Below are 27,670 nucleotides of genomic sequence, written 5' to 3' on the forward strand. Positions count from 1 at the left end.
TGAGTGTGAGTGTGTGTGGGAGATGTTGGGAGATGAAAGCGAAGCATGCGGTGGCTGAAATCTCCTCTGTAACCTACATCCTGCCCAGACGGACGCACCACGACCCTGCGGTCGGCCATCGCATGCCCGAGCATGCCCACTTCTTTTACTCTCTTTCTCTTATTCTGTTCTTTACTTTTTCTTTTTCCTGGGAGTTTGTTCGTTTTTCTTTTTTTTTTTTTCTTTTTGAGTTGTGTGGAGAACATAATGAAAGTGTTTGAAAGTAAGCTCTAGTTTTTGTGGTCATTAAAAGAAAAACAACGGGTTCTTATTTTATCACTGCCTTCTTTTATTAGATGTTGATGAAATGGTGTCTAAAATGTACGTAATGAAAACTACATGGTGTTTCTGAATACATCCACATTTTATTTTTAAACTACTGGAATTATTATTAGTAGTAGTAGTAGTAGCAGTAGTAGTAGTCATTTATTTCGAGTGTTTATCTATTTCATTAGTTAGTTAGTTTTCAAGGTACTTTTCTCTTTTTTTTTCTTTCTTTTTCTTTTTTTTTTACCCAGAAACCATGAAGGTTGCAAAAGTTTAACTCAACTCAACAAACAAAAATACACAAAAATTTCATTTTAAAACTGCAACTAAACAGAACCTGGTACACTTTCACCTAAAAAAAGATGGGGGTGGAAAATAAAGCCATGAAACATTTAAGGAGCTAAAAAAAAATTAATACTACAATTAAATAGAAAACAATGAACAAGGGGAAAATTAAAAAAAAAAATTAAATCCAGAAACTGCTGAAATTTCTGTTCTTATAAACGTAAAAAGCTCTAAACAAACATAAAGTGCAATAAACTAATGTAATAAAGAAAATAAAATAAAAGCATTAAATAGTGCAAGAAATAGGACATTAAAAGCAGTTCATTTAAAATAAATAAATAAATAAATATGCACTTACACTAAAAAATACAGCTAAAACAAAAGAAACTAGAATTACTGCCTTCAGAACTAAATGAAATAAAATAATCTGCAAATGTACGTTTATTTATTTTTTGTTTGTTTGTTTGTTTGTTTGTTTGTTTGTTTTTGCAGTGAATCCTTAAATTTTGCAGTAACTGTAGTTATGTAAATGTCCTCGCTCTGTTCATGCCGATTCGAATTTAATCCTGAACTACAATTACTAACAAATGAATAAATTCTAACTGTCGTTTGCATGAAATGAACAAGAAAAGAAACAAAAGCACTAAAGAGCTAAGCTGAAATCATCTTCAGTCCTGTTACAACTCCGCCCCAAAACATCTGACCACACCCACTTTAGAATACAAACCAAATCCACATCAGCATTTCGCATTTCGAAAGAAACAGCTCATCCTCGCAGGGCGTTTGCATGCAGTGTGTGTGCGTGTGTGTGTGTGTGTGTGTGTGTGTGTACCTGTGTTTAAAATTCTAACAGTGTCACTCATGCCAATGCTAACTCCACTTCAGCAACTCCATACAAGCTGCTCGTCCCAGAGACTTCCTGAAGAAAGGGGGTTTTCTTTTTCATTATCATATTATAATAACTGCAGCTTTTGTGTATTTTCATTTCTTTATTGTCTTTCTGCTACCTCAATGACAACGTTTCCTCACAAACATTAACACACACACACACACACACTACAAGCCTATCTTCCCCTGTCGAGAAGCTTGAGATGGTATATTCCGACACACACACACACACACACACACACACACACACACACACACACACACACTCTGAATGCAGACTGTGTTTCAGACGGTGTGTAGAGGAAGGAGTGAGTGTTGAGAAGACTCTCATACTGAACTACACACACACACACACACACACACACACACACACAAACAGAAGCAGGACGTGATCTCATCTATAAATTTATCAATCACACGTCGGCTAAAGTTTGAATTGTAGAAAATATTTCGGATGATCCCAATGTGCCAAAAAATGTCAATCGTTTCAAAGGTCTACAAGGACATTTTTATTTATTTATGTATTTATTCAGCGGAGGCTTTTATACACAGTGAAAGTGAACTCTAGTCAGGTAAATGGTTTATGCTTCGATTCTTTTTTCAGGGACAAATTAACGTAGAGGTTTTGCCGCATTCTTTTAAGAAACACGAAGCTGAATGATCTTAGTGGAAACTAAGGGAGGAGCAAGTCTTATCGCATCATAAATTCTAAGAGCCAATCATGTTACAGCATGCAAATGACATTAATTTCCTGTTCCTTTTTTTTTTTTTTTAACTTAAAACTGCAATATATTAATTAATAGATAGAAATAACTAAGAGCGCTATATGAAAGGAATGCCATGACTTTACACTAGATATCGGAATATTTCCAATATTTTTTTATGCGATAATATAATATATATATAAATATAATTTTAACTCATTAAAAACCCCATTCATTAGCGTACACATACATGGCTATTCAACTGTCAACATATCACAGTCACTTTTATTCTAAATATATAATCGGATTTGCATTTTTCATTATTTTCGAGATTTTTTTTGTCCATTGAAAATCTACTGCATACAAATGAGAGAAACACACAATAAGTAGGAAGACAGGAATATTTATTATTTATGGAAGGTAGAATATGTGATGAAACGCTGGAGAAGCAGATTTCAAATGTGTAAATAATGCTGCTGTGTAAGGAGTTGTATTGTACAAAAATGTCCCTTAATCCCTCTGTTTGTCCATGTTTAAAGGTGGGAGTGTTTCTGGAGTGTGTGTGAGTGTGCGTCTCTCTGCAGGGACACAAAGCCAATTTCTGCTACATAATCGCCACGCCGATTTCAGCCCTGTCCCAAAAGCGGAAGAGGATTATGGGTTGTTTCTCTAAATCTGTGGAGGAGTTTAAAGGAGAGGAAGGAAACAGGCGGATATTAAGACCCTGTGGACGTGTGTGTGGTGATGCGTTCACAGCTGGTCAAACATTTAAAAATAATGTTTTAGTGATGTAAATTTATTCCACAGCCGGTAAAATCATTATCAGTGTAGCATCTTTACCGAAGTGAGAGACTGCAAAGGCCTTAGTACTTTGTAAAAAAAAAAAATAATAATAATAATATTAATTAATTACATATTAAAAAATTACAGAGTCAATCTGAAAACTTTAGCTACACGGTGCAGTTTAGTTCGTATTTAGCCATATAGCTACAGTAAAAAGAAAAAAGAAAAAGAAACTTCAAAAACCAAACATGGTTGATCACACAGAGGCCATGCCTTGTGGGACTGACAGATACAATGGCCACACCTCCTTCACTTTGACTGACAGATACAAAGGCCACACCTCCTTCACTCTGACTGACAGATATAAAGGCCACACCTCCTTCACTCTGACTGACATATACAAAGGCAACAACTGCTTCACTTTGACTGACAGATACAAAGGCCACACCTCCTTCACGCTGACTGACAGATACAAAGGCCACACCTCCTTCACGCTGACTGACAGATACAAAGGCCACACCTCCTTCAGTTTGACTGACAGATACAAAGGCCACACCTCCTTCATCCTGACTGACAGATAAAAAGGCCACACCTCCTTCATGCTGACTGACAGATACAAAGGCCACACCTCCTTCATGCTGACTGACAGATACAAAGGCCACACCTCCTTCATCCTGACTGACAGATAAAAAGGCCACACCTCCTTCATGCTGACTGACAGATAGAAAGGCCAAGCCACCTTCACTTTGACTGACAGATACAAAGGCCACACCTCCTTCAACCAAACCCTGATTGATAGCTTTTCTTTCAGAACTTTGTCCCAGACGTGTTTAGGTATGTTCTCTAACTAACTCTGGGTTCTTTCAGGAACATGAAGAAATAATTTGAGATCGTTCAAAAGGGGATGAATACTGAATTGAGAAGTTCAAAGGGGATGAATACTTATGCTACTTTCCCCCCCTAGTAATTATGGTGAAAATGGCATTAAATAATACTAGCTGGATTTACTGCAATTAAAAAATGGTGAAATAACAAGATTTATACTTAAGTCTGAACATATTGCAGGGCTCAAATTCTCAAAACACACACACACACACACACACACACACACACACACCTCTCCTCTGACGTTTCTCTGACGACTGCTGCTTCATGTGGGCGTCAGAGCTACAAAAATAGTCACTTTTTGAGGTGTAAATATAAACTGAGCCTTTTTTGTTTTTATTAAGAGTTATGAAGCAAAAAGGCGCCTCGGCGCATGATGATATGGGGAGCAATCGACTCGGCTCGGTTCGGCTGCATCATAGTAACCTCATCCATCTCTCAGCACTGCATTTATTATTCATCAGGCTTTCTCCGTCCCTCATGAAGAAATAGGTCAGGCCGTTTGGTTTGGAGAAGCTGTGATTTCTAGAGGTTCTGCAGCTCTACTGCTGTTCTCGGCATTAATCTGTGCGCTGATCGACACTTATCAGCTCACACCCACGTCTCATCTCTGGAGGCTTAGTTTTCTTCACTGCATGCAAAAACAGATATCCAGACTAGAGAGTTGAAGATTATAATAATAAATCACCTGTTCTTTTTCCAGTCTTCAGACGTCCAGTTTGGGTGAGTCTGTGCTCATGATAGACTCAGATTCCTGTTCTTGGGTGACAGGAGTGGAACCCGATGTGGTCTTCTGCTGTTGTAGCTCATCCACCTCAAGGTTTGATGTGCTGTGCGTTCTGAGATGCTTTTCTGCTAAAGAGAAGAGTGCTTATAGACTTTCTGTCCGCTCAGAACAGCCTGGTATTCTCCTCTGATCTCTCTTATCAACAAGGCATTTCAGCCCGCAGACTCTCTGCACACAGGATGTTCTTTGTTTTTCGCACCGCTCTACGTAAACTCTATTTCATGCATTGTGCTGCTGCCGCCACATGATTGGCTGATTAGATAACTACATAAATGAGGTGTATAGGTGTTCATATTAAGGCCAAAAAAGTTAATCTAGTAAACATGAATCCAGTTATTAAAGCTATCATGTATCTAGGTCTGCTAGCTAACTGCTACAATTCAAATGGCTAGTCTAACACTACTAGCTTTATATATATTTTTAACTAATACTTACCTGTTACATGTTATTTTCTGTCAGAGCTGCTTGTTGTTAAACCTTCCATGTTTAATGTGGGGGGAAATCTGTATCTGGTGTGGTAAAATTAGCAGCTAGCATATTGACCTATTTTAACTATAGCTAGCATGTTTCTGATGCTAAATTCAATTAAGCATATACTAGTTATGTGCACAAAACATGATTGGGATTGTCAGTAAGCATAAAACTATTAAAATCTGCTTTTTATTATACAGCATTGAGGACGTTTGAGTTGACAGCACTAATAATACACCAACTAGTTTGTCCTAAAGCCATTATAGTGAATGTAGCTAGCTAGCTGGCTAAATTCAGCTAAGTGAGAACTAAGTGGACAACACATAAGGATTTTAAACTTACCGTGTAGTTGATAAAATATATGAGGAAAGCATCTAGTATCTGGTGTGGTAATATCAGCAAACAGCATATTGGCCTACTTTAATTTTCAACTATAGCTAGCATGCATGGTAGCTTACTAGCTAGCTACCATTCAACTGTATCCATATTAGTTGAGCACTACAGCCTTGCTTCATCAAACTGTCCTCATTTTATCTGTTTTTAAATTTTATTTTGTCAGTGTTGTTCATTAAAACTTATCACATAATAGTGAGATGTTTTTCTGATGTTGATGTCTTTCTCAAGATATACAGTTATTCACTAAATTTAACTTGAGCAAGATACTGGTCTCCAGTTGGTAGCAGCCACAAAAGCTAGCTAGTTTGTGCTAAAAAAAAACCCACCATCGTGTACTGTATAACGCTAGCTGGATTTAGCAACCCAAGCAAGAACTAGCTAAAACAAAACATGGGAATGTTTAAATTATAGATGACTCTGCTAAGCATTTACCTATCAAAATGTGCTTTTAATGACAGCATCATCAAACCAATACTAGCTAGCATGTTTCTGACTAAATATCTCTGTGAGATGTGCATGGTTTTTCACCGAAATTAAAACAAAAAAGTGCCACAAAATTAAGCTAGCGAGCTTGTGCTAAAGTGACTAATGTGAGAATACAGCTAGGTGTAAAATAGTTCATCTAACTTGAATTAGTCTACGGCTATTCACATCTGCTTTTCCATAGATTTTTTTGTTTGTTGTTATATTTTGGAGCATTTTTGTTGCAGGTTAAACCCTGGTGCATTTGCTTTATCGCAAACTAAAGATTTTACACAGAAATTTTTTTACATTCCCACATGAAATCATGAAACACAGGAAATAAAAGAGGCAAGACTAGAATAAAGACATTTTATCAAGCAGAAATACTCATGTGTCGAAGAGAGAGAAAAAAGCTGCTCTTGAAACTCAATCACACATTTATAACTGTACAAACACACACACACACATATCATAAAGGTAATATTTCGACGTGCACACGGACATGAACGTAAACAAATACAGATTTCAGCATTCACACACTCGCTCTCTCCATCACACACACACACACACGCGCGCACTCATTATAAACACCATCTTCTACGCCTGATCCTCGAAGAACACCTTGGCCATGGCGAGACCCACTTTGTTGACTTTCTTGTCCTTGGCGTCGGGGCCCATGTTAGAGCGAGCCAGTCGCTGCCAGTACGCCTCGGTCCGCCTCTGATACTCACTCATACTCTCGCAGGGCTTTACCGGGGGATGTTCATCCTCTGCAACACACAAGCCGGTACAGACACGAGTGTTAAGGATCACACTTTTCCTTCCTGTGGCTGTTTGACTGCATTTTGATGAGCCTCCAGTGGATAAAGCATCATCACGATAATTTATTCACATTTTCCAGAATTTGATTGGAACTTATCAGAAATGTCCATGGGGGAGTCAAACGAAAACCTTAAAAGAGTGACATAAATTAGAGAACAGTATGTGCATGTACTGTATGTGTCAATGTTCTGCTGGTCCACTGTTCTCAGTAGACCCTTCTAATGCTCACTGCAAAATAAAAAATAAAAAAATGACAGTTTTCATTTGGCTCACACTCATAACTAAGTGAGCTCGACGCCGACATTAACAGTGAAAATCTCATAGCCACGTGTCCCCTATCCCATCCATCCAACATGTAAGGAATAAACAACTCTGTGTTGTCATATTGGTAAAACAGAACGCTTATAGTGATCATGTGATGAGATATTATGTACGAGTTTTATGTAAACACCACCACGTGTGAAACGATCCGACTACGTGCACTGACTTCTTTACACACCGAGGAGCCGGAGAATCTGTGGTGTTTACTGTGTTTCACTGGACAAACTAATTGTCTGACTTTTCTACAAATTAAGAAACATTCATGAGGCTCATTAACGCCACCTGCTGGACAGAGTCCCTGGAAATCTTTTTTTTTTTTTTTTTTTTATAGTCTGCTTTTTCCTTGACTTTGTTTTAGACAAATACTCCACAAAATCAATTGAAACGTTAATAAACTAGGCCCAGTTGTTCAGAAGTAATCTGATCGGATATCTTGTACTCTTGTTTGTTTTTCTCCCCTTTTTCTCAAGTCTTACCACCTTCATCATCACTCTCCTCCTCCTCGTCCTCCTCAGAGGACTCTTCCTCCTCGTCCTCATCCTCGGCTGCTTTACCCTCCTCGTCCTCATCGCCGTCTTCGGACTCTGATTCTTCTAACCACTCTTGAGTTTCTGTAACCACAGCAGGACTTATAAATAAATTTTGTATACTTCCTCCACATAGACTGAAATACTGAACAAGATAATTGACATTCTTTGACACAATAAACGAGTTTGATGTACGTTAAATAGCACTCGTTAATTTTTTAGAGGCAGAGCTGGGGCATGTAGCTGTGTTTAGCAATTAGATCCTCAAAATATTCACGCTAGCATAAAATTAAATAGCTAGTAGACAACGTTGTTAGCTATCTTAATAACGTCACTAATATGAATGGTCTTTGCTGAGTTACTCAGTGTAGGAAACGTACTGTGAATACAAACTTTTTTTTAGTTATGTAGAAATTTACAAATTAAAATAAAAACTTGAGCAAACGATCTGGTTTAATGTGATATTGCTAGTTAATAGCTAGTCAGGTTTCTGTGGCTGAATTTCAAATAGCGTTCATTCTATTCCACCCCATGTAGTGAGCATATATACGGTAGTGGATATGAAGTTATTTGGGAGTTGGTGTAATTCTTAAATGATTTCTGTGTGAACAGGAGCTTAAAATAAAGTCCTGTTTATGTAAGAAACATAAAAAGTGTCGTGACCGTAAAACGATAATAATTTCAGATATATTTATATTTATCTACCCACAGTAAACTGTACGATACGTGATGTTTTTGCTTCTCGGTTAGTTTCATAGGTCACACATCCAATAATAATTCTCTTATTTATGTAATCTTACATAAACACAAAGCTAGCTGGCTTTGTTGGTGGTGCCTGTGGGAGTTTTATTTCTCAGGGCAGAATGGATTGTGATTGGTCCAATGAAGTGGAGAAGGGGCGGGATTAGCATGTAATTTGCCATAATGTTGTGCTCTTAATTATGTTTGAAACATTTAGGAATTTCACATTTCTGAAAAACGTGTGTTTTTCTTCTTCAGATTCGGGATTGTGTCCGATTTAGAAGCCCCAAAAGATTGAATATCCCACCAAACCTAGCGATATGAACGTAAATGTTGGGCGATATGATCATATATTATTGATATCGTGATATATTTTTTACTTTTTTTTTTTAACGTGATGTATGACTTTTATATCATGATGTATATTGTGTATCCTAGAAATGCCTTCGACAATATGATATTTTTGTCGTACCGCCCCACCCCTGTGTAAACTTCTATAAAAGCTATCGTTGACGTACTGGGGTCCATCTCCACCAGCACCTCCCACTGCTCCATCTTGTGCAGGTCGAGGCAGTACAGGTCGTTCAGAGTGAACTGGCGATCTCCCACCTCGAACATGCCTCCGTATAAATACAGCTTCCCGTGTTTGACCGCCGCCATGGCGCTCGACCTCGGGCACGGTTCCACCGACGGAGCGGCCGCACCTTCTCCCTCCTCTTCCTCCTCCTCTTCTTCTTCCTCGCTCTCCTGGGCCGCGGGAATCGCCTGCTTTATGGTCATCACCGTTCCGTCCTCGGCGACGATCTCCTTCACGATTTCCGTCGGCTGTTCCGCCGCTTCACCGCTCCCCTGCTTCGTTTCGTTCTCCTGTCCTCCATCTTCTCCTGCTTTCTTCCCCCGCCGGCGCTTCTTCTTCTCAGACTTGCTCCCCTGTCGTTCACACACAACGAGTATTATGCAAGTGATAAAGGCCCTCAAAGGGGGATGTGATGTCCGATTATTAAAAGTAAAGAAAATAAAACGGTGGCTTGTGAGCAGAGCGCTGCAGGACGTTTTGTACCTTGAGCTGTCCCGGGAACCAGCGGTTCTTGTTGATGTCGTACAGGTAAAGGTCGTTAAAGAAATCTCCCTCCAGCGTCTCCTCGTCTTCCTCGTCACACACTCCACCGAAGAGGATCGCTCGTCCCGCCGGCCCCACAGCCAGAGAGAAACCCGAGCGAGGAGGAGGCTTCACACCCGACGGGCTCACGCGACTCCACGACCACTTCTCTACATACCGACACACGGGTATTATTATTTATCATCATCATCATCATCATCATTAATTATTATAACTTAATTTCATTAATCATATATGTTCTATAACTAATGGATATAATGTAACTAATGTATAACAACCTATTAGTAATTACTATTACTATTCATTACTTATTATTATTATTATTAACCACTATTACTATTCATTCGAACTGCTCTATAAACGTGTTTATAAACACTGTCAGTATTCATTATATATCAATAATAACTGTTCAGTAAACACTGCATCTGGATTAATTACATATTAATTACAACTATTATTATAATTCTAACTGTTATTACTGTAATTTATAACCGTTCTATAAACACTGCCTTGGTCGGTCTCATCGGTACTTTTAGTTTAGTTTATATTTACAGAGACACAGAGTTTCAGCTTAGTAAAATCTTAAAAATGTATAATTAAGATCCGGATTACGAGCGGACGTTACTTTGCTCGTCTTTAATCGGGATTACGAGCGGACGTTACTTTGCTCGTCTTTAATCCGGATTACGAGCGGACGTTACCTTGCTCGTCTTTGCCCTCTTTCTTCAGCAGGAACATGTCTGAATGGATGGTCCCTTTATCCACGTCCTTCTTGGCTCTCTGGTGAAAGTGAAATGTTTACCTTCAGCACTTGCTTCATGTCCTGTTTCATTCTTTTCCTCACTAGCAGCGTTTGCTATAGTTTTTGTATCTAACGTGTAGATGACCATCACGACATCGCATTAATTATCGGCCATCAGTACGAGCGATGTTCATAAGCTTCATATATTCCCAAATTGTTCTGTCTGTTTCACATGAAAACATTTTCTTACAAATGACAAATTCTTGCATTTTCTTATAAATCACCTTGCATTAAATCAGACCATAAAACACGTACGGATTTGGAGTAGCCTCCGTAGATGATGACCCCGGTGCCGTCGGGTGTGGCAGTCATCTGGCAGGCGGAGCGTGGCGAGGGGGCGGAGCCAGACGGGGCCAACCGGGACCAGGCGAAAGTGTCCAGGTTAAACGAGTGAACATCGTTGTAGTAGATATAATCCCTAAACACATGCGCACAGAGACTGGTTATGAGACTTAAGAGGTTTAAACAGCTCATGAACAGCTAAGAGAATTCAAAACAGTAAAGCGTGTCACGATTCGGTTTTCATTCTCACGTTTTTAGATGTGATTCTAAAAACAATTCTTTATGCGACTTGACGTTTCTCAACTTTAATTTGCATTATTTATTAATTATGATTATTCACTGTACTAACAGCTCATAAAATGATCTTTATATACAAACACCAAGCCTAAAGTACTCCCATCGAGGCTGTGCTGAGTTTTACCGGATTTGCGTGAAATTAAGGGTTAAATCTTTCCCCCAATTTTAAACCAGAGTGCATCGTGGCCTACAAACATGGCCGCCGAGGACTACAATGCCCATCCATCACGAACTCTTTCATGTTCACAGTCATTCTGACTGCACACACCTGGACATCGCCTGACTTCTGCCCGTTTGTTGACCCTGACCCTGCTTCTTGTTTGGGATTTGTTCGCTTATTTAGAAATAAAGAAACAACCTGTAACTGCTAACGTTTCTGCAGCCTCAAGGCACTTCACGAGGAATTTAAATACGTTTTCTACCTTGCACTCTCGTGGAATCCTCCAAACACAAGCAGCTGCTTTTTGCACAGCACCATGCGATGCCCGCTTCTGCCAGAGGGGGCGCCAGGAGCCCTGAACACAACATGAACGCAGTGATCAATAAGACCTGCACTTTGATATAAATCAATAAAAACAGCATTCGGATTTATTCGTTAATTAATAAACCGAGAGTTTATTTATTTAAAAAAAACTCGCAACAGGTGTGTGGTTTAGAACGTTTCAAAACATGCAGATCAAAATGTTTTTAGCAAGTTGTCTGTAAGCTGACGTAAAAAAATGACGACAGCTCCGAAAACCGTCTGCGATTACGTGGGAAGTTACGTGACGCAATATTTTTTAATAAACAACGGAGGAATAAATAAACCCGTCAGCCACTAGGATGTTCTAGATTCACCGTGTTATGAAACCTCATTTAACAACGTTTTAACTTTAAAATGCTCTCAAATGTTCCTAATTTTTTGCTCACTTTGCCTGAGGGGGTGAATCTGAGTGGAGCTACAATCAGTTTGATGTATTCTACACGCTGGTGTAATATATTTATATCGTCTTGGTGCGCAGTGTGTTGATATTTGTCTTTCTCTTAATGTATCAGGTGTAAAGTGTTTGCATGTCTTGTTATGTTGGTAGTTAATGAGTGTAGACAAGATCCTACATAAAAGAACAAAAAAGGATTATTACAAATCTAATAAACGATGCCCGAAAGGTGACGCAGTAATTAGGGGAGGAAAGCTGAAGGGAACTTGTTCATCACATGGTGGAAGTGTGAATAAATCACCAGGAGGGGGCGCCATGTCCGACACTAATCACACACGATGCTCTAGAACATTTAAAAGGAGCAAACGATCTGCGTGCGGGCTTGATGACCGTGCTCATGTGTGCTATGTGGGTCAGTTAGAACTCTGTGTGTGTGTGTGTGTTGCTCATTCTTACTTGATCTGTTCCCAGGTGTGTGTGTTGAGGTGAAGAACCCACAGGTCTTTGTAGTGATAGAACTGTTCTCCATTAGGGGACGCAAACTCACCTCCAAACACCCACAACTGACCCCCAGCTTGGGGCACCACCACCGCCTACACGCACGCACACACACACACACACGGAGAAAACACAAACTTAAAAAGTACGGCTTCACCTCTGACTGTTACAAAGCGCTGACACTGGAGACTCCTTCCATAAATGTTTAAAAAAAGTACCTGATGAGCGCAGCGGCGCGGAGGAGGGTTCGGGACGTCGGATTTCACCCACGAGTTCTTCTTTATGTTGTAGAAGAAGAGGTCGTTGTACAGGTAGGTCTGAGGGAGGAAAAAAGAAGGGAAAAAAGAGGAGGAGTCAAAGAAAGATTTTGACTCCTCTCCTGTGACAGCGACAGTTTCTTATCCTGCATTTGACCTTTTTCCCGTTGAAGTATTCTCCGCCAAACAGAATCAGCTCGTCCTTTTCAGGATGCGCGCTCAGAGACGCGTTCAGCCTGAACACAGGACACAGGACGGATCACACGTCATCAATCTTACAGTCACATCACACATGTTCCTGCATGGGGAGAACTTGTTTTTTTAGCGTGTACCTAGGAGACGGAGGAGGACACGTGCTCTCCACAACCTGCGTTTTCTTCGCGTCCAGTAACTGAAACTCGGCGATGAGGGCCTCGAGATCCTCCTGATCCAAAACACACAGGAAATTGAGTTTCTACTTTAAGAAATTTCTAGAGTAAAAAAAAACCAAAAACCCATACATTTACAGAAGAAGCGAGAAATTTCTGAAATGCATACAAGTTAAAAAGTGCATCGTTTCACACACTTTATAAAACTCTGAATTCGTTATGGAATGCTTTCGAGGTATTCATTTCAGTACACAGATTGATCAACGTGTGAAATTGTTGCTTTTTTTTTTTTTTTAAATAAACAGAGGAGCTGAAAATCTTACTGGAACATGTGAATTAGTGCTACAGGTGAGTGTTATCGCATCATAAAACAGAACAGCCAATCGTACTCCTGTATGCAAATACAGCTTACTAGAAGGAGGGGCGGGATGTCATTTGCATATTTAGCTCATCTAAATATCTTAAGATATTTTTCTTTTCATTTAGTGAACTCAATTTACATGAACAGTAAGTGTTAAAACACCACAATAATCGCTTCTAAAGGTGTTTGTTTATTTCATAGTAAACATAGAAATGTGTGTGTCTCTTATTGTGAATAATGTTTTACATTTGTATTTCTAATTACCCAGTTTTCACTGAAAATAATAAAGTAAATCCCGGGGTTTCCCCCCTTTTTTGTCTAAAGCAGTGCTGGAGAACTGAAAGTTAGCTAATAGGCTAACACATGCAGCTAAATAAAGCTTTAGCATTTAGCAATAACACACCCACCTCTTCTTTTTTTGATCTCTTTGAGACCTTTTTCTCCATTTTGGCTGCCGTCTTTTCTGCACCTTTTACCTTCTTGTCTTTCTTGCCCTTTTTACCCATTTTAAATTTTTTTAAAACAGATAATAATTCGCAGCCAAACTCCAAATATCCTCCACGTGGGACTTTTAAAAGGACTACTTCCGGAAGCCGAAGCGTCTTCTTCGGTGGTGGTGATTCTTCTTCTTTGTGTTGATCGCGAACTGGTCTCGTATTCCGCAATGACAGATCAATTTTAAAAAGAACATCAAGTAAATACATACCTATGAAGTTTAAATCAATTTTAAACACTTAAAATTCTTAAAATACAGCGATGAAATGTGTAAAGATTCGACCAGAAAGCGAGAAACACCGTAAAGCATTATTTCTGCGATTGTTTTTACCCATACATAATGTAGTTGCAGTGCCACCTAGTGGACTGGAGATGCTGCTGTTATAAACGGGTGCTAATCTAAATGTCATATTAGCATTCAACATTATATATAATATAAAATCCCTTACTTTATGAAGTAATGTGATTTAAAATGTGCTGGATGATTTAGCTAAACCATAATTTTTTTTGGTAACCTTTATTCATTAGTTGGCAACGTTTTATGGCACAGTCCACTTCTTTAGATTTCACAGCAATAGCCAATACTATCGCCAAAGTACACACACAAGATCCCTCACACACTTGGGGATTGTGGAATGAAAAAAGATGTAGGATGTGTGCATCTGTTTAATATTTACAAAGAGCATTCCTGTCAAGTTCACCTCATTATTGTCAGAAAGGTCTTCTCTGCTTTAAAAAAATGTTATCTTTAAATGTGTGTGTGTGTGCGTGAGCCAGGTTTCATAGGCTTCTTGTTAACATTATTTTTTAAAAACAATATTGTTCCACTTTTAGTAAAATTGACAAAACGGCACATAAGGATTAACAGCATGAAACAAAGAGGAGATTTCGCTTTCCGCATACGATCCTGAATGGTGTAATTGTAAAGTTATATAATCACATCAGTACATGAGCGAACTGCATGATTTATTACCAGAAACTTTAGTGTGATGTGAGAAAAGGGAAGAAAATTGCCCATGCTCACAGGGTGGGAGGGACATACTCACTCTCTCCTGTCAATCACAGTAAAAATAGACAATCATGGGCATCTGTGAGTTCATTTACGCAGAACAAATTAGACAGCATTTTCGATATGAGTGTGTTATGGTGCCGTGTGATGCACTATTAGCCGCAGATCAAAAAGATGTGGTTGGCTGCTTTTACATGTCACAGAGGAAATACGTTTTCGCCTTCACCCTCCATGGCTGGTAGTTGTTGTGTGATGGGGAGAGTTGGCTGGTGGGTGAGAATTGGTAGGTAGATGACCAATTTGTGGAGTAAATTACTGGAAAGTTGGCTTGACGTTGGACGTTCGGTATTCGCAGATATGCGGAAATTAAGGGACCGTCTCTAAAGTTACATACGAAACAAACCAATGATAATTACTAATAGTTCTAATGTGTATGGATTGATATGCAGTACAGGTCAACATTTCAGCTCTAATTTAAGAACTAATCTAAGAATCTAATTTAAGAATCTAAAACAATGACAACAAAAGAAGTTCTAAAAAAAAAAAAAAAATACGCTTCAAAATAACCTTTCCAGAAACGATTTCTTTGTATATTCTAACAAACATATGACATTTTATTACATCATGGGTTATTGTGTGAAGATTCACTGGAAATCGAATGGTTTTATAACCATTAGCGTTTCAAAGAGGGAAGAAAACAACAAGTCGGAAAAGTCAAACTTTATTATCATTATATTTATGTATAAAAACGGCACAGATTTGTAACGCAATCATAAATAACAATTGCTATCTTAGCATTTTTGTTGCTGGTGATAATGGGGATAATAAAAAGCTACCTTGCTTTATATGTTAGCGTCTTTTGCGCTCGACTATAAGCTGTACAGCAGCGTTTACTGTGGAAATGATGATAGATAGAGCAGTTACTATGTTCTAGATAATCGTGACGATAGATCTCCAGCAGATGTTTGGATAGCCTGGAGTGGAGGATGTGGTGAGGTGTGGGGATTGCGTGTAGATGTACAGGAGGAGGAGGGGGAAAAACGATCTGCCTTTAGGTAAACATTTCTAAGAAATGAGGCAGTAAAGCCCTGAAATAATCAGAATAAATTTGAGAGAAGAGACGATCTGCATCCATCTGCTGAGAACATGAAGATGAATCGTGTGGTTTTGGTCCTGGGCTTCTTCCTGATCATGGCGCTCGACTCAGACGCTAAGCGTGAGTTTATTACACCCTTTTTTTTGTGTAGTTGTACAACATTAACAAAATATAAAGTATAACTAGTTATACACAGTAGATATCTACATTCATTAAGTGTTTTATCACCCATTTAGGTCATTTTGGAGGTTTAAAATGAGTACCTGTACCTTAGTATTGCTCTGTAGCAATATTAGTAGTAATAGTCATCGGTTCATTACTGTAACTAAAGAACTGAATGAAGAATGTTTGTGTGACTTTAATGCAGAATCATTTCACTGCGATTGATTGACTCGCTGTTTGACTAAAAGAGTTTGTCTCTCTCTTTGTCTCTCAGCTGAAGCTGTCGGACTGCCTAAGGCTTGCTGCTTTAAGTTTTTCCCCGGCAAAATTCCTCCCCAAACAATCCTGGAGGTTAAAAAGACCGACTCACGCTGCCCACAGCAAGGCTTCATGTGAGTATCTGACGATTAAATTCACTTCTCAATGAGATGAGATGAGAGCAGACGAGAGAGTATTGACGTGTGTGTGTGTGTGTGTGTGTGTTTATGCGTGTGTTTCAGTGTTACTACTCATGAGTTCCTCACAATGTGTGTCCGTAAGCTCGAAGTCACCGAATAAGCTACAGTACGCATTAACGCCGCAACTGAGACGCAACACGTACGCACCATTCATGATGATGGTCGTGGATGTTATTGATGCTTAACGCAATGCAGATTCAAATAAAGTCATAACGCATCGCTGTGTGAATCGTATGATTTATTCACCGGAACATGACTGTGATGTGAAAAAGGAGAAAATATTTCTTTCCTCCGTGTGTTAGGCTGCACTGTGATTCTGAAAGTGATGTAATACGGACCGCCGGTAATGTCTTATCGATCTCACGCTCCACTCTCCCCTTACTCCCGAACAAAACCCCGAGAACCGTGGTCTCGGATTTGGAAGTGCTCGATGAAATGAACAGGACCGCCTCATCTGCAAATAACAAACATGTGATCCTGATGTCACCAAACCGGACTCTCTCTGTGCCTAGATGTTCTGGCCATGAAAGTCATGGATTGGTGACAAAGGGTGGAGGCCTGATGGACCCCAACGCTCACCGGGAACAAGTCTGACCTCACGATGGTTACACGGACCTAATGACCCATGATAACAGGTCGGGTACACCCCAAACGCCCTACGCACCCTCCACAGGATCCCACGACGGACACGGTCATATGCCTTTCCCGAGTCCACAAAACACAAAATACAAGTTGAGATCAGTGAATGAATGAATAAAAACATCCAGTGTAATAAAATGTGCTTCCAAATGCACTTAAAAGGCAAAGTTTTCATTTCATTAAAGATATTCCTTTGAAAACAAATACCAGGCGTCGATGAAATACCGAGCTAGAATGTGAAAATACTGATTATAATGATTTACCAAGCGAGATATAATGGAATTTTACAACTTAAAGTGATATCAAAATACACACACGCATATATATTTATATATTTATATATTTATATAGATATTTTTTTTTAACCACCCCTCACATTGTATATGCGTGCTGAGTGAATCGGCTGGTTGTTAAACTTTATTAAATGCACGAACGTGTTATCTAGGATGAGCGTTATAATTATATCGATCAGTTATTATCTTCTAGATAAACTGTCGTGCCTGACTAGAGGAAGTGGTGAGTTGAGAGGATGTGTGTAGATGTACAGGGGGCGGTGGAAATTGGACTCGATTGGCTTATAATGAACCGATACCCCCCCAACTCAAGACAATTTGATGTTGCATATAAGAACACACACACACACACACACACACACACACACACACACAGAGACCTGCTGAGAACATGAAGATGAATCGTGTGGTTTTGGTCCTGGGCTTCGTCCTGATCATGGCGCTCTACTCAGACGCTCAGCGTGAGTTTATTATATACTTTTTAATGTGTCGTTAACATTAGTTGTATATGTAGTTCAAATAAATATACAATATATATCACACACACACACACACACATACACGTTTATAGTTCAATTTGGTGTTTATTAGGTATTACCTCATGTACAGTACATTTAAAGTGACTTATATAGGATACGGGCTTGATAAATGACTACTCAGTGTATATACTGTAACGCGACTTATGCATAAAGCATAAAACACGCGTACAACTCAGTTCATCTGAGTTTTCTGTAAGAATTTGAATTGTATTAGTATTAATTAATGGTAAAATATGAGCAATACATAGTTAAAAAGAAGACTACTACTAATACTACTACTAATAATAATAATAATTATTATTATCATGATGATGACGATGATGATGATTATTATTATTATTAGTAGTAGTAGTAGTAAGATGACATCAAAACGTGTGTTTCATAGGTGAAGATCTGAAGGCTGAATAATTTCTGTATGATATTTTATGCACATTTATTTGATCATTAGTTTCTATTTGATGGAAATACCTCATCTGTCTCACTCAGCTTTTGCTCCTGCACATCCTGAGGATTGCTGTTTCGACTTTTTCTCTGGCAAAATTCCTCCTGAAAAGATCCTGAAGGTTAAAGAGACAGGCTCGAACTGTCGCGAAAAAGGTTTCATGTGCGTATCTGATCATTTTATTATATGATTGAACTTATGTAAAAAAAAAAAAAAAAAAAGTTTCATTTATTTTTAATGAGATGACAGTAGATAAGATCGTATCGATGTGTGTTTTTTTCAGTGTTACCACGCCTAAGCACCCTAGTCTGTGTGTTCGTGAAGGCTACTAAGAATCCGGCTGCCATGACTGAGATGAAACACACACACACATCTCAATAAACTTCAAAACTTCAGCCATTTATTCACCACGTTCGACTTTGTTCACGCATTCATTATGATGCTTAATGATGTTACTGTTGCTTAATGCAGTGTCTATTCAAATAAAGTTATAATCGCACCACTGCGTGATTTTATTAACAGAAACTTTCATGCGATGTGAGAAAATGCCTGAAAATAAAACCAGAGAATTTAAGAGAAAATCATTCTTTCATCAAGAATAGGTTTTAAGCTGAGATCGTCTGGACGGTGCTACAGCCGGGAGACGAAGGAGTAAAACTGACTGTGCTCTCTGTGTGGGCGGGGCATACTCTCTGGGTGGGCGGGGCATAGTCTGTCTATTTTATACCTTCGAGTCCTTTACCGTTGAGCATATTTCAAAACTTACTTCTTAGTCGTTTGTCCAATTCATCTTAACCAGCTGATCCCAAGGTAATATATAGTAATATGTATAGGTATATAAAGGTAATGTATATGCTCTCGTTCTTCCTGGAAGATCCTCTGAACCTCAGTCAGATTGGACAGGGATTGAACAGCCGTCTTCGGCTCTCTACACAGATGTTCTATGGGGTTCAGGTGTGGGCTTTGGCTGGGCCAGTGAAATGTGTCCTGAAGCCGCTCCAGCATTGTCTAAGCTGCATGTTCTGAGTCGTTGTCGTGTTGAAAGGTGAACCTTCTCTTCAGTCTGAGGTTGTGTGCAAACAAGAGCAGGTTTTCTTCAATAATCTCTCTATATTTGGACGTATTTATCCATTCTGACAAGTCTCCTTGTCCCTGCTGCTGGAAAGTGCCCACAAAGCACAGTGCTGCCACCACCATGCTTCACTATATGGTTGGTTTCAGCCAGTTGATGAGCAGAACGTGTTTTTTTTTACTTGTTTTTTTCTTTTTTTTGTGAAATCTCACTCAACACAGTCTTTTAAGTGACTGCCATATTCCTTTTACTCATGAGTGGCTGACTTTTTGATTTTGAATACATTTAATATATACCTTTTAATTCTTTTTGTTTGTTTGTTTGTTTGTTTAAAGGCCTGTCATGGTTTTACTACACTATAGTTTTACTATATTTTCCACACAGTGTGGTCAGGAAGTCCTGAATGAAACAGGAACTGAGATACACACGTACACACACTCAAATGCACACTGTTTACTCATTTCATAACCTTATCATCATCATCATCATCATCATCATCATCATCATAATCACACCACTGAGTGAATTACATGATTTATGATCGTTAAAATTCAGAAATCATATCTAACGGACACATGAGCAATGTCTGAAAATGAGCACATGTTGGCGAAAAATCATCCATTTTAAAAAGGTATATATATATTTTTAATACAGTGGCATATCTTGATAATAGATCTATATGTAGATATATGACCCTGCCTTGTGCCCGATGCCCCCTGGGATGGGCTCCAGGTTTCCCCGTGACTCTGAAAAGGATAAAGCGGAATAGAAGATGGATGGATGTAGATATATGCATTCATGTCTATACATATCTACATTCATTGAGTATATTATCACCCATTGAGGTCATTACTCTCCACAAAGTGTTTGTTCATCAGTGGAAAGGGCCACCATTAAGTCGATATTATTTTCTGGGGTGAAAAAATTCACCTTTCACCAAATGAGCTGAAGTCAGTAATTTTACAACTACAAAGTGACTTATATAGCAATTATACTTCATAGAATACTTACAAATACATACAAAATACTACTCAGCATAATATATTTTACACCAGCTCTAACAGGACTCGTATTTTGAAACGTCTTTATCCGGAACTTTCGCCTGAGGTTAAGTAGAAGGGTTGCCACGTGCGTGATTTCCACGCACAATTAGGGTGGCTTTGCATGTATGCAGTTCTGTACATCTACGTATAAATATTGAGTTGCTGTCTTCTGCAAGGCGAATGGGTAAGGGGGTTTTAAGCTGTACAGTAAATGTGCTACGCTATTACAGTGGTTTTCAAAGTGGGACCGCCAGGGGGCGCCCGGGGGGCCCTCAACAATTTAGTGTGAAAAATAAATTCTCACTCTCGGACAACCACACACACACACACACACACACACACACACACACACACACTCAATTCCTAATGTAATGTAATGTAAAGATGCAAGATGTAATTATTAATAAAAAAGGGAGATATATCCAGAAGTCTGCGTTTTTAATGTGTTTTAAAGACATCTTGAGAAAGGGGGGCCTCGGTCGAATGTTAATGCCATTTGGGGGGCCTTTCCCTGGAAAAGTTTGTGAACCCTTGTGCTATTATACATGTATGTATTCTGGGTGTGATTAAAATGAAGTGAATATAGAACAATAGCTGTTTCTGACCTTGACAGAAAAGGTATATTTACCGCTATCTGATAAATGTTTTATACCACTGCTGAATTTATTTTCATATCTGATTGGTCAGAAAATTGGTGGTGATTCATTTTCTATAACCGCAGCTCTGACAGTTTTCACAGGTTTATATTCATGAACTCGTTCTAACATGTTCGTGGTAGTTTCTGAAGGAACTACTTGGATGAAGAATGCTTCAATCTGATTGGACAGAAGGTGTGCATTATATTCGTAGTAGTTCCGGCTGTAACGGGAGTGATCGATTCATGTTAATGAACTCGTACTAATACGTCATTGTTTGTATCGTTTCTAACAGCTCATACACAGGGACATGTACGGCTGATGCTCGACATCATCGAAGATTTCCACAACATTAAACATTCACTGTAAACCATTCAAATGTGTGGCGTTTTAAACATTAATAAATGAAATATTATCGTTGGTCAATCTCTGTGGTATGAATAGAATAACACACTCCAGACCATGCTGTTATGCGAAAATAATGCACTTCGGGGGTGGTGGCATCACGGGATATATGCACGTTACTTTTGTATAACAGCACGGTCTGGCGTCTGTTACTTCTTACATGATATATTTTCCATCCGTCTATTTTCTGTACCGCTTATCCTACACAGGCCCGCGTGGAGTCTGGAGCCTATCCCAGGGGGGACACTTTGGATGGCACAATCGCACACACATTCACACACTATGGACAATTTGGAAATGGCAGTTAGTCTACAATGCATGTCTTTGGACTGGCGGAAGAAACCGGAGTACCCGGAGGAAACCCCCGAAGCACGGGGAGAACATTCAAGCTCTGAGCACACAGCGCGGAGGCGGGAATCAAACCCACAACCCTGGAGGTGCGACGCAAACGTGCTAATCACCAAGCCAACGTGCAGCCACATATCCACTACAAATATAAAATATATCATCGTGCCGCCGTATTTGTTTTTTAGAAAACCAACATTTTATTTACAAAAAATACTTTTTTAAACTGACGATTCGGAGGGAAATATTCCGAAAAGCAGCCGATAAGAGTCTGGCGTAACTCCGTTAATGCTGTTTAAAAATCATCTCGGGGAAATTCCTCAAGAAATCCGTTGAGAAAATGACAAGAATACATTTCTGGATATTCTAGGCGAAAAAAAAAATTTTTAGTCTAACTTTTTTTTTTTAACATGATAAAATACTCAATTATTTTAATTAATTAATTAATTTTTATCACAACATAATACCCATAGTTCCATTTGTGTTATTCCAGAGGTTCGATGACTTTATTATTATTATAAAATGCGGAGGGGAAAATAAATAAACAATGAGTGTGTCTAAACTTTTGACCGGTAGTGTAAATATTTTATATTTTAAATATACAATAGTTTATTCGATACTTGTATTATGTTAATTTGTACGTTTTAAACAACTGGGATAAAAGACTAACTGTGGGGATTTTTGTTCCGCATATTTGGCAACCCTGTAAGAGACGGCCCAGAGCCTGCAGTGAACCTGTCGCTCCTGTTAGTGAGGGACCGGGGCGTTGCACTGTATGCAGGTCCTGTCGCGGTTTCCACACAGAGATGGCCGAATATAGCCACACGGGTATATTAACGGCTCTGTTGCTGTTTACGGCCGTGACGGTGAGAGATATTTATCTTGGCCGGACTGCGACGGAGCAGCTGGAGCAGCAGGCCGCGAAGAGCAGCATGGCCTCCAACGGCTTCCCGGAGCCGGAGAGCAGCTCACCCAGGCAGAACAAACCCAAATTCTACACAGGACCGGTGCTGAAGTTCCAGTACTGGTGAGCGCATTCTACTATCCTCAGTTTTCTGTTTGTCGGTCTGCCTTTAATATACTGAATAGTTAAATATTTTAAACAGAAACTCAGGGTGTCAAAAGCTAATTAACATTGCCAGTAGAAATGGACGTTGTGTCCCCAATGGCTCTCCGTGTAATCTATGACACTCCGTAGAGTATAGACGCCATTGTTTTCTTCCTGTTACAGGAAGTAGGAAGGGAGCCATTACGCGCGCTCTTACGTGTACGCTAGGAAGAGCGTACAGTACGCGTGACGCAGATGTCGTCATCAGCGGAGTAACTGCAGGTCGCGCATGCGCATAAAATTCTTTTGCACTGCTTAGTCGTTCCACAAGGTGGCAACAGTGACCCAGGGCCGTTGATTCTCAAGGTAGTCGAAGAAAAAAAACGGACGAGACGGAAACGTTCTTTTCTGGTTGAGTGGTCGCACAGACCATCTTATCTTTCTCTTTCTTTGTTATTTTTATTTCTTCTTCCTCTAGTAACAAGTGAGGTAGCATGTCCTTCTCTTCCATTGTTCTCATGTTGTTATGATTCTTCTTCGTTCGTTGTCTTCACACCAGAAGACCTGCTTTACCGCTCTATACTGACTCTTGTAGGCCAGGAGGGGTAGTGCAAGTTGTAATGCGCATGCGTCGGAGTAATGTTGTAAATGTTCTTTGTAATGACAAAATGTCGACATCTTGGTGTTTGTTTGTTTTCAGTATTTCCTGAGGGTACAGTAAGGTGTTCCAGGAGTACTCCCGGTCTATCAGCCAGCTGTACCCGGACATCCGAATCGAGGGAGGAAATTACCCTCCCAAACTCCTCAACAAGTCAGTTCCCTCTCCCAAAGTGCACTCTGTTGCATAAAAGTCAAATTTATTTTATTCCTTACTTGTAAATAACAAAATAACCTGGAAGAGATGTGGAACGTGGGTTAAACGGTGGCCTGAGCAAAAGTTTATTGTCACGGAGAAAACCCGTTTGGAAAACAGTACTCCGGTCCGGAATGCTTGTTTGTGTTTAGATGCGCCTCCTGTCAGTCAGCCATTTTATAGACACTATGCAGGACACCTGAGATCCTGGAGGTGGGGCTTCATGAACATGGGCGGGAATCAATCAAATACTCAACCCACTTAATCTTTAGAGACCTTGAAAAAATATATATATACCATTTTAAATGCATTAAGTAAGCACACTCGCACACCACGGACAATTTAGAAATGGAAATCAGCCCACAACACACGTCTTTAGACTGGGGGAGGAAACCGGAGTGCCCAGAGGGAAACCCCCGGAGCAAGGGACGCATAGAACATGCAAACTCCGTGCACACAGGGTGGAGACGGGATTCAAATCTACAACCCTAGAGGCGCGAAGCAAATGTTCTAACCACAAATCCACCGTGCCCCACCTCGCACCTGAATGTTCAGGTTACAGCTCTATAAACATGCAACAAACTTCCCCTCATAATGATTTAAGAGGATGTTGGGCTTGTGTTTATTAAATGCTGTAAAAATACAAAAGGCCAATCCAAATACAAACACGTTCTGGGCCGAACAGAAGGTTTCCAAACTGGTGGTGGTGTTTTTCTTCAGCTACACTATACACTTGCTCTCAGGCAGTAGTTTAAAACTGTTATATTTTATAATTCCAACCTAATTTCTCACATTATTTGTACTAGTCAGAACGTGGTGGATTTGTCCTTGATCTCGCAGGACGCGTACGCACCGTGTACATGTTTACACGTCGCTCCTCTGCCTTTGATTTCCCACAGATACATTGCAAATTTCATCTCCTACTTTAAACTGCTCGCCATTGCCCTGATCGTCACGGGACAGAATCCTTTCCAAATGCTTGGAACGGACACGCCAAGAGTTTGGTCCTGGGGTCAAGAAAATAAGGTAAGAGACGCCTCGGTCCAAGATACGGAACGATCGTCGTGTGTGTTTTTGTGTCTTTCTGTAAAGCCTGTTCTGATAAACGTGAAGAACGTCGAGGCTAAGAACGGCACACGTGTGCAAGCCGAGAGATCATATACATATTATTATGACGCCTGTACGTGTAGTAGTTCACGTTATTGTTACGAAAACGCGTCGGACACGTCCTCGGTGAACGTGTCGGACTGTTGTGTTTGAAGACATGCTTACGTCTTACGCTGGTATCATTTTTCTTTCTCTTTCAGATATTCTCATGTCTCATGGTGTTTTTCCTCAGTAACATGTTGGAGACCCAGTTCCTGTCTACAGGAGCATTTGAAATAACGTTAAATGGTATATTTTATTTATTTTTATTAACTTTTCATGTTTCTGAAAGGGTATTATTATTATTATTATTATTTATACTACAGTTCTGAACATTACTCCAATCATTCTTTATGTACGTTACTGGACGGAAAGATTAAGCTTGTGTTTAAAACAATATAATATATATTATTTACAGTTATATTTAGGAGACCTGCAGTTTGTAGCGACGTAAACATTCGACTTCTTGCATCCTAATGACGTCTTTGCCTTATTTCCGTAACGAATAAAGCACAACATGGCGCGCTGCTACAGGAAAAGCATCAACCAACGCTTTTACCATCCTAAAGTTGTTTAATTTCCAATAACACAACGTCCTGAAGTGTTTTATCGCCCTTACACTACAGCTGCTGTTAGCAATTCCTCTTTTTTTTAAAAAAATGATAATTAAATAACGAACATCACTTCATATACTTCGAATTTTTTTTTTAAATCAGTTTGGATTTACATTTAATTTTATGGAAGGTTTCCGTCATCTCTGTTGTTTTAGCTGCTATAAATAGTCTTCCTTTTTGTATCTTTTATTTCTTGAAGTTAATAAGACGTGAAAATGCAGCTCCTGTTACTGAGAAGCCAGGACTATTAAATAAATATCCCGGTGACGCGTTAATGTAAGATCGAACACCCGCAGCCGACGCTTCTTTCAGACCTGCTGTTCCAGAGGACTAACCAACACCCCACACTCTGTCCTGTTTGTAGACGTTCCCATTTGGTCAAAGCTGCAGTCAGGGTATGTACCGAACATCCAGGAGCTCTTCCAGATCCTGGACAACCACCTCAAGATGAATCAGGTCGACAACCTCAAATTCGCCTCGGCGTAGCACTGCTGTTCAGGCTGAGAGAGACAGAGAGAGAGGCAAGTGTTAAAGGCGTTCGACCGAGGCCTGCTTCCTGTTTATCAGCACACGCTGAAGATGTTTTTCCTGATATCACGATCGACTCAATAAGGCTGACGTTACGTATGACGCGTAACGACGTGTGCGCCCGCACCGTTTATATGTTTGACCGGGACCGGGTGCATTACACCTGTATCCTCTAGAGGGCGGATCAGAGCCGAATTATCTCTCTTCCATGTCAAACTGTGTGTATGTGTGTGTGTGTGTGTGTGTGTGTGTGTGCGCGCGAAGGTTTTTGAGGATCGGGTGAAATACTTCCAAATACCAAACAGTGGTCCAGTTGTTGACGACTTCAGTCTATAATATCCTGATAATGAACAGGAAGATGACCGTGAAGATGAGACGGACTGAAACACATTGATATTGATTTTTTTTTTAAAAAAAAGGATTTATTTTTAACAATCCGTTTACATAACCTCTTAGATTATCGTTTCTATCAGCACCCCACAATCACCACCTTAAACAAGCACTTAATTTAAAAAAAACAAAAACACGTGGATGTAAACGTCACTATAGAAGTGACACAAGCCTTAATTCTTATGTCTTTTCTTCCACGTGCAGGTCTCTGGAGCTGTTTTTCTGGACAGAGGGACCGTGGACTGTGGCTTAATGAAGGCCTGTACTGCAAACAGCTTGCTGTGGGTGCAGACTGGATGTTCCTGCCACCACACACACTTCCTCTAGCCAGCGACACACTCCTCCAGGCTCACTTCCATCTCTACCGGGCAGCGTGCTATATCTGCATCCGTAGTGTGAAAGTCCTTCATGAACCCGACGCACCAAACTTTTATTTTACCGATGCTGAAATTTAGAGATACATGAGCAAATATGACCAAATCACGTTGGGGTCAGGAAAGTGTCATGAAATGCCCCACATGTTTGAATGATGTTGGATAAGTTTGCTGTGCGGCGCTGCTGTAAAACTGTAATTATGTACACAGGTTGTTTCACATATCTATGTAAAACTGATTTTTCAGGGTAAAGGAAATGTTCGTGCTGATGTGCAATTCGTTTACTTAACGCTCCACTTCGGTTAGATTCATCAGGAGGTGTAATTCCATGTCCCTTTGGCAGAGCTGATGAGGACGTGGTTTTAGGGGGAAACGTGTTATCTGTCGGGGTCTGCGGGCTCATCCTTCCTCTTAATTCTTCAGGCTTTTTGTAGCAATGTCGAGCTGCCTGTTTAGAAAGGTCTTCAGAGTGAACCACCGTCTTAATCAGAACAGTTGCACATCACAGATTAGGTAGAAATGGTACTTTTGATTTCCACAATCTCTCGGTTTCACTCCTAATAGGCGAGCTAATGAGAAACCTCTTCTCTTTTAATCTATCTTATTCATGAAATTGTAACCTAGGGGACATTTTGATGGACTTTAGCTCGAGAAGAATGGAAATTTTACCGTTGTTTCAGAAGAATAAAGAATGATAAAAATCGACCGCTTGTGCATTGATTTTAACGAATGCAGTACAGCGTCTGCTTTTCGGAATACTTTGCTCCGAGTCGACTGTTTCAAACAATTTTTTGGGGGGAAATA

At 39.8% G+C, this 27,670-nt stretch overlaps 3 protein-coding genes across 4 annotated transcripts; 2 read left to right on the plus strand and 1 right to left on the minus strand.

The window, feature by feature from the left end:
• Nucleotides 1–6,322: 6,322 nt before the first annotated feature.
• klhdc4 (kelch domain containing 4) lies at nt 6,323–13,924 on the minus strand. Of its 2 annotated transcripts, none has more exons than XM_017475163.3 (12): nt 13,688–13,924; nt 12,884–12,975; nt 12,709–12,787; nt 12,513–12,611; nt 12,253–12,389; nt 11,302–11,394; nt 10,556–10,718; nt 10,200–10,278; nt 9,439–9,647; nt 8,897–9,308; nt 7,587–7,721; nt 6,323–6,737 (listed from the first exon to the last, which is right to left on the minus strand). In XM_017475163.3, the coding sequence occupies exons 1-12, from the start codon at nt 13,784–13,786 to the stop codon at nt 6,565–6,567; spliced, it is 1,770 nt and encodes a 589-aa protein (XP_017330652.2). In that variant the 5' UTR covers nt 13,787–13,924; the 3' UTR covers nt 6,323–6,564. The 2 variants fall into 2 exon arrangements, with proteins under 2 accessions (XP_017330652.2, XP_017330654.2); XM_017475165.3 differs by having other exon boundaries at nt 7,590–7,721; nt 13,688–13,908.
• Nucleotides 13,925–15,809: 1,885 nt separating this feature from the next.
• LOC108269344 (regakine-1) lies at nt 15,810–16,719 on the plus strand. The gene is made up of 3 exons (XM_047157010.2): nt 15,810–16,000; nt 16,317–16,434; nt 16,543–16,719. The coding sequence occupies exons 1-3, from the start codon at nt 15,931–15,933 to the stop codon at nt 16,598–16,600; spliced, it is 246 nt and encodes an 81-aa protein (XP_047012966.1). The 5' UTR covers nt 15,810–15,930; the 3' UTR covers nt 16,601–16,719.
• Nucleotides 16,720–22,615: 5,896 nt separating this feature from the next.
• selenot2 (selenoprotein T, 2) lies at nt 22,616–27,571 on the plus strand. Its single transcript, XM_017475031.3, has 6 exons — nt 22,616–22,940; nt 23,662–23,772; nt 24,714–24,840; nt 25,122–25,209; nt 25,939–26,095; nt 26,697–27,571. The coding sequence occupies exons 1-5, from the start codon at nt 22,720–22,722 to the stop codon at nt 26,058–26,060; spliced, it is 669 nt and encodes a 222-aa protein (XP_017330520.1). The 5' UTR covers nt 22,616–22,719; the 3' UTR covers nt 26,061–26,095; nt 26,697–27,571.
• The last annotated feature ends 99 nt before the right edge of the window (nt 27,572–27,670 follow it).

This window comes from Ictalurus punctatus, chromosome 8, assembly GCF_001660625.3.
Source record: "Ictalurus punctatus breed USDA103 chromosome 8, Coco_2.0, whole genome shotgun sequence".
In the NCBI taxonomy this organism is placed as follows: Eukaryota; Metazoa; Chordata; class Actinopteri; order Siluriformes; family Ictaluridae; genus Ictalurus; species Ictalurus punctatus.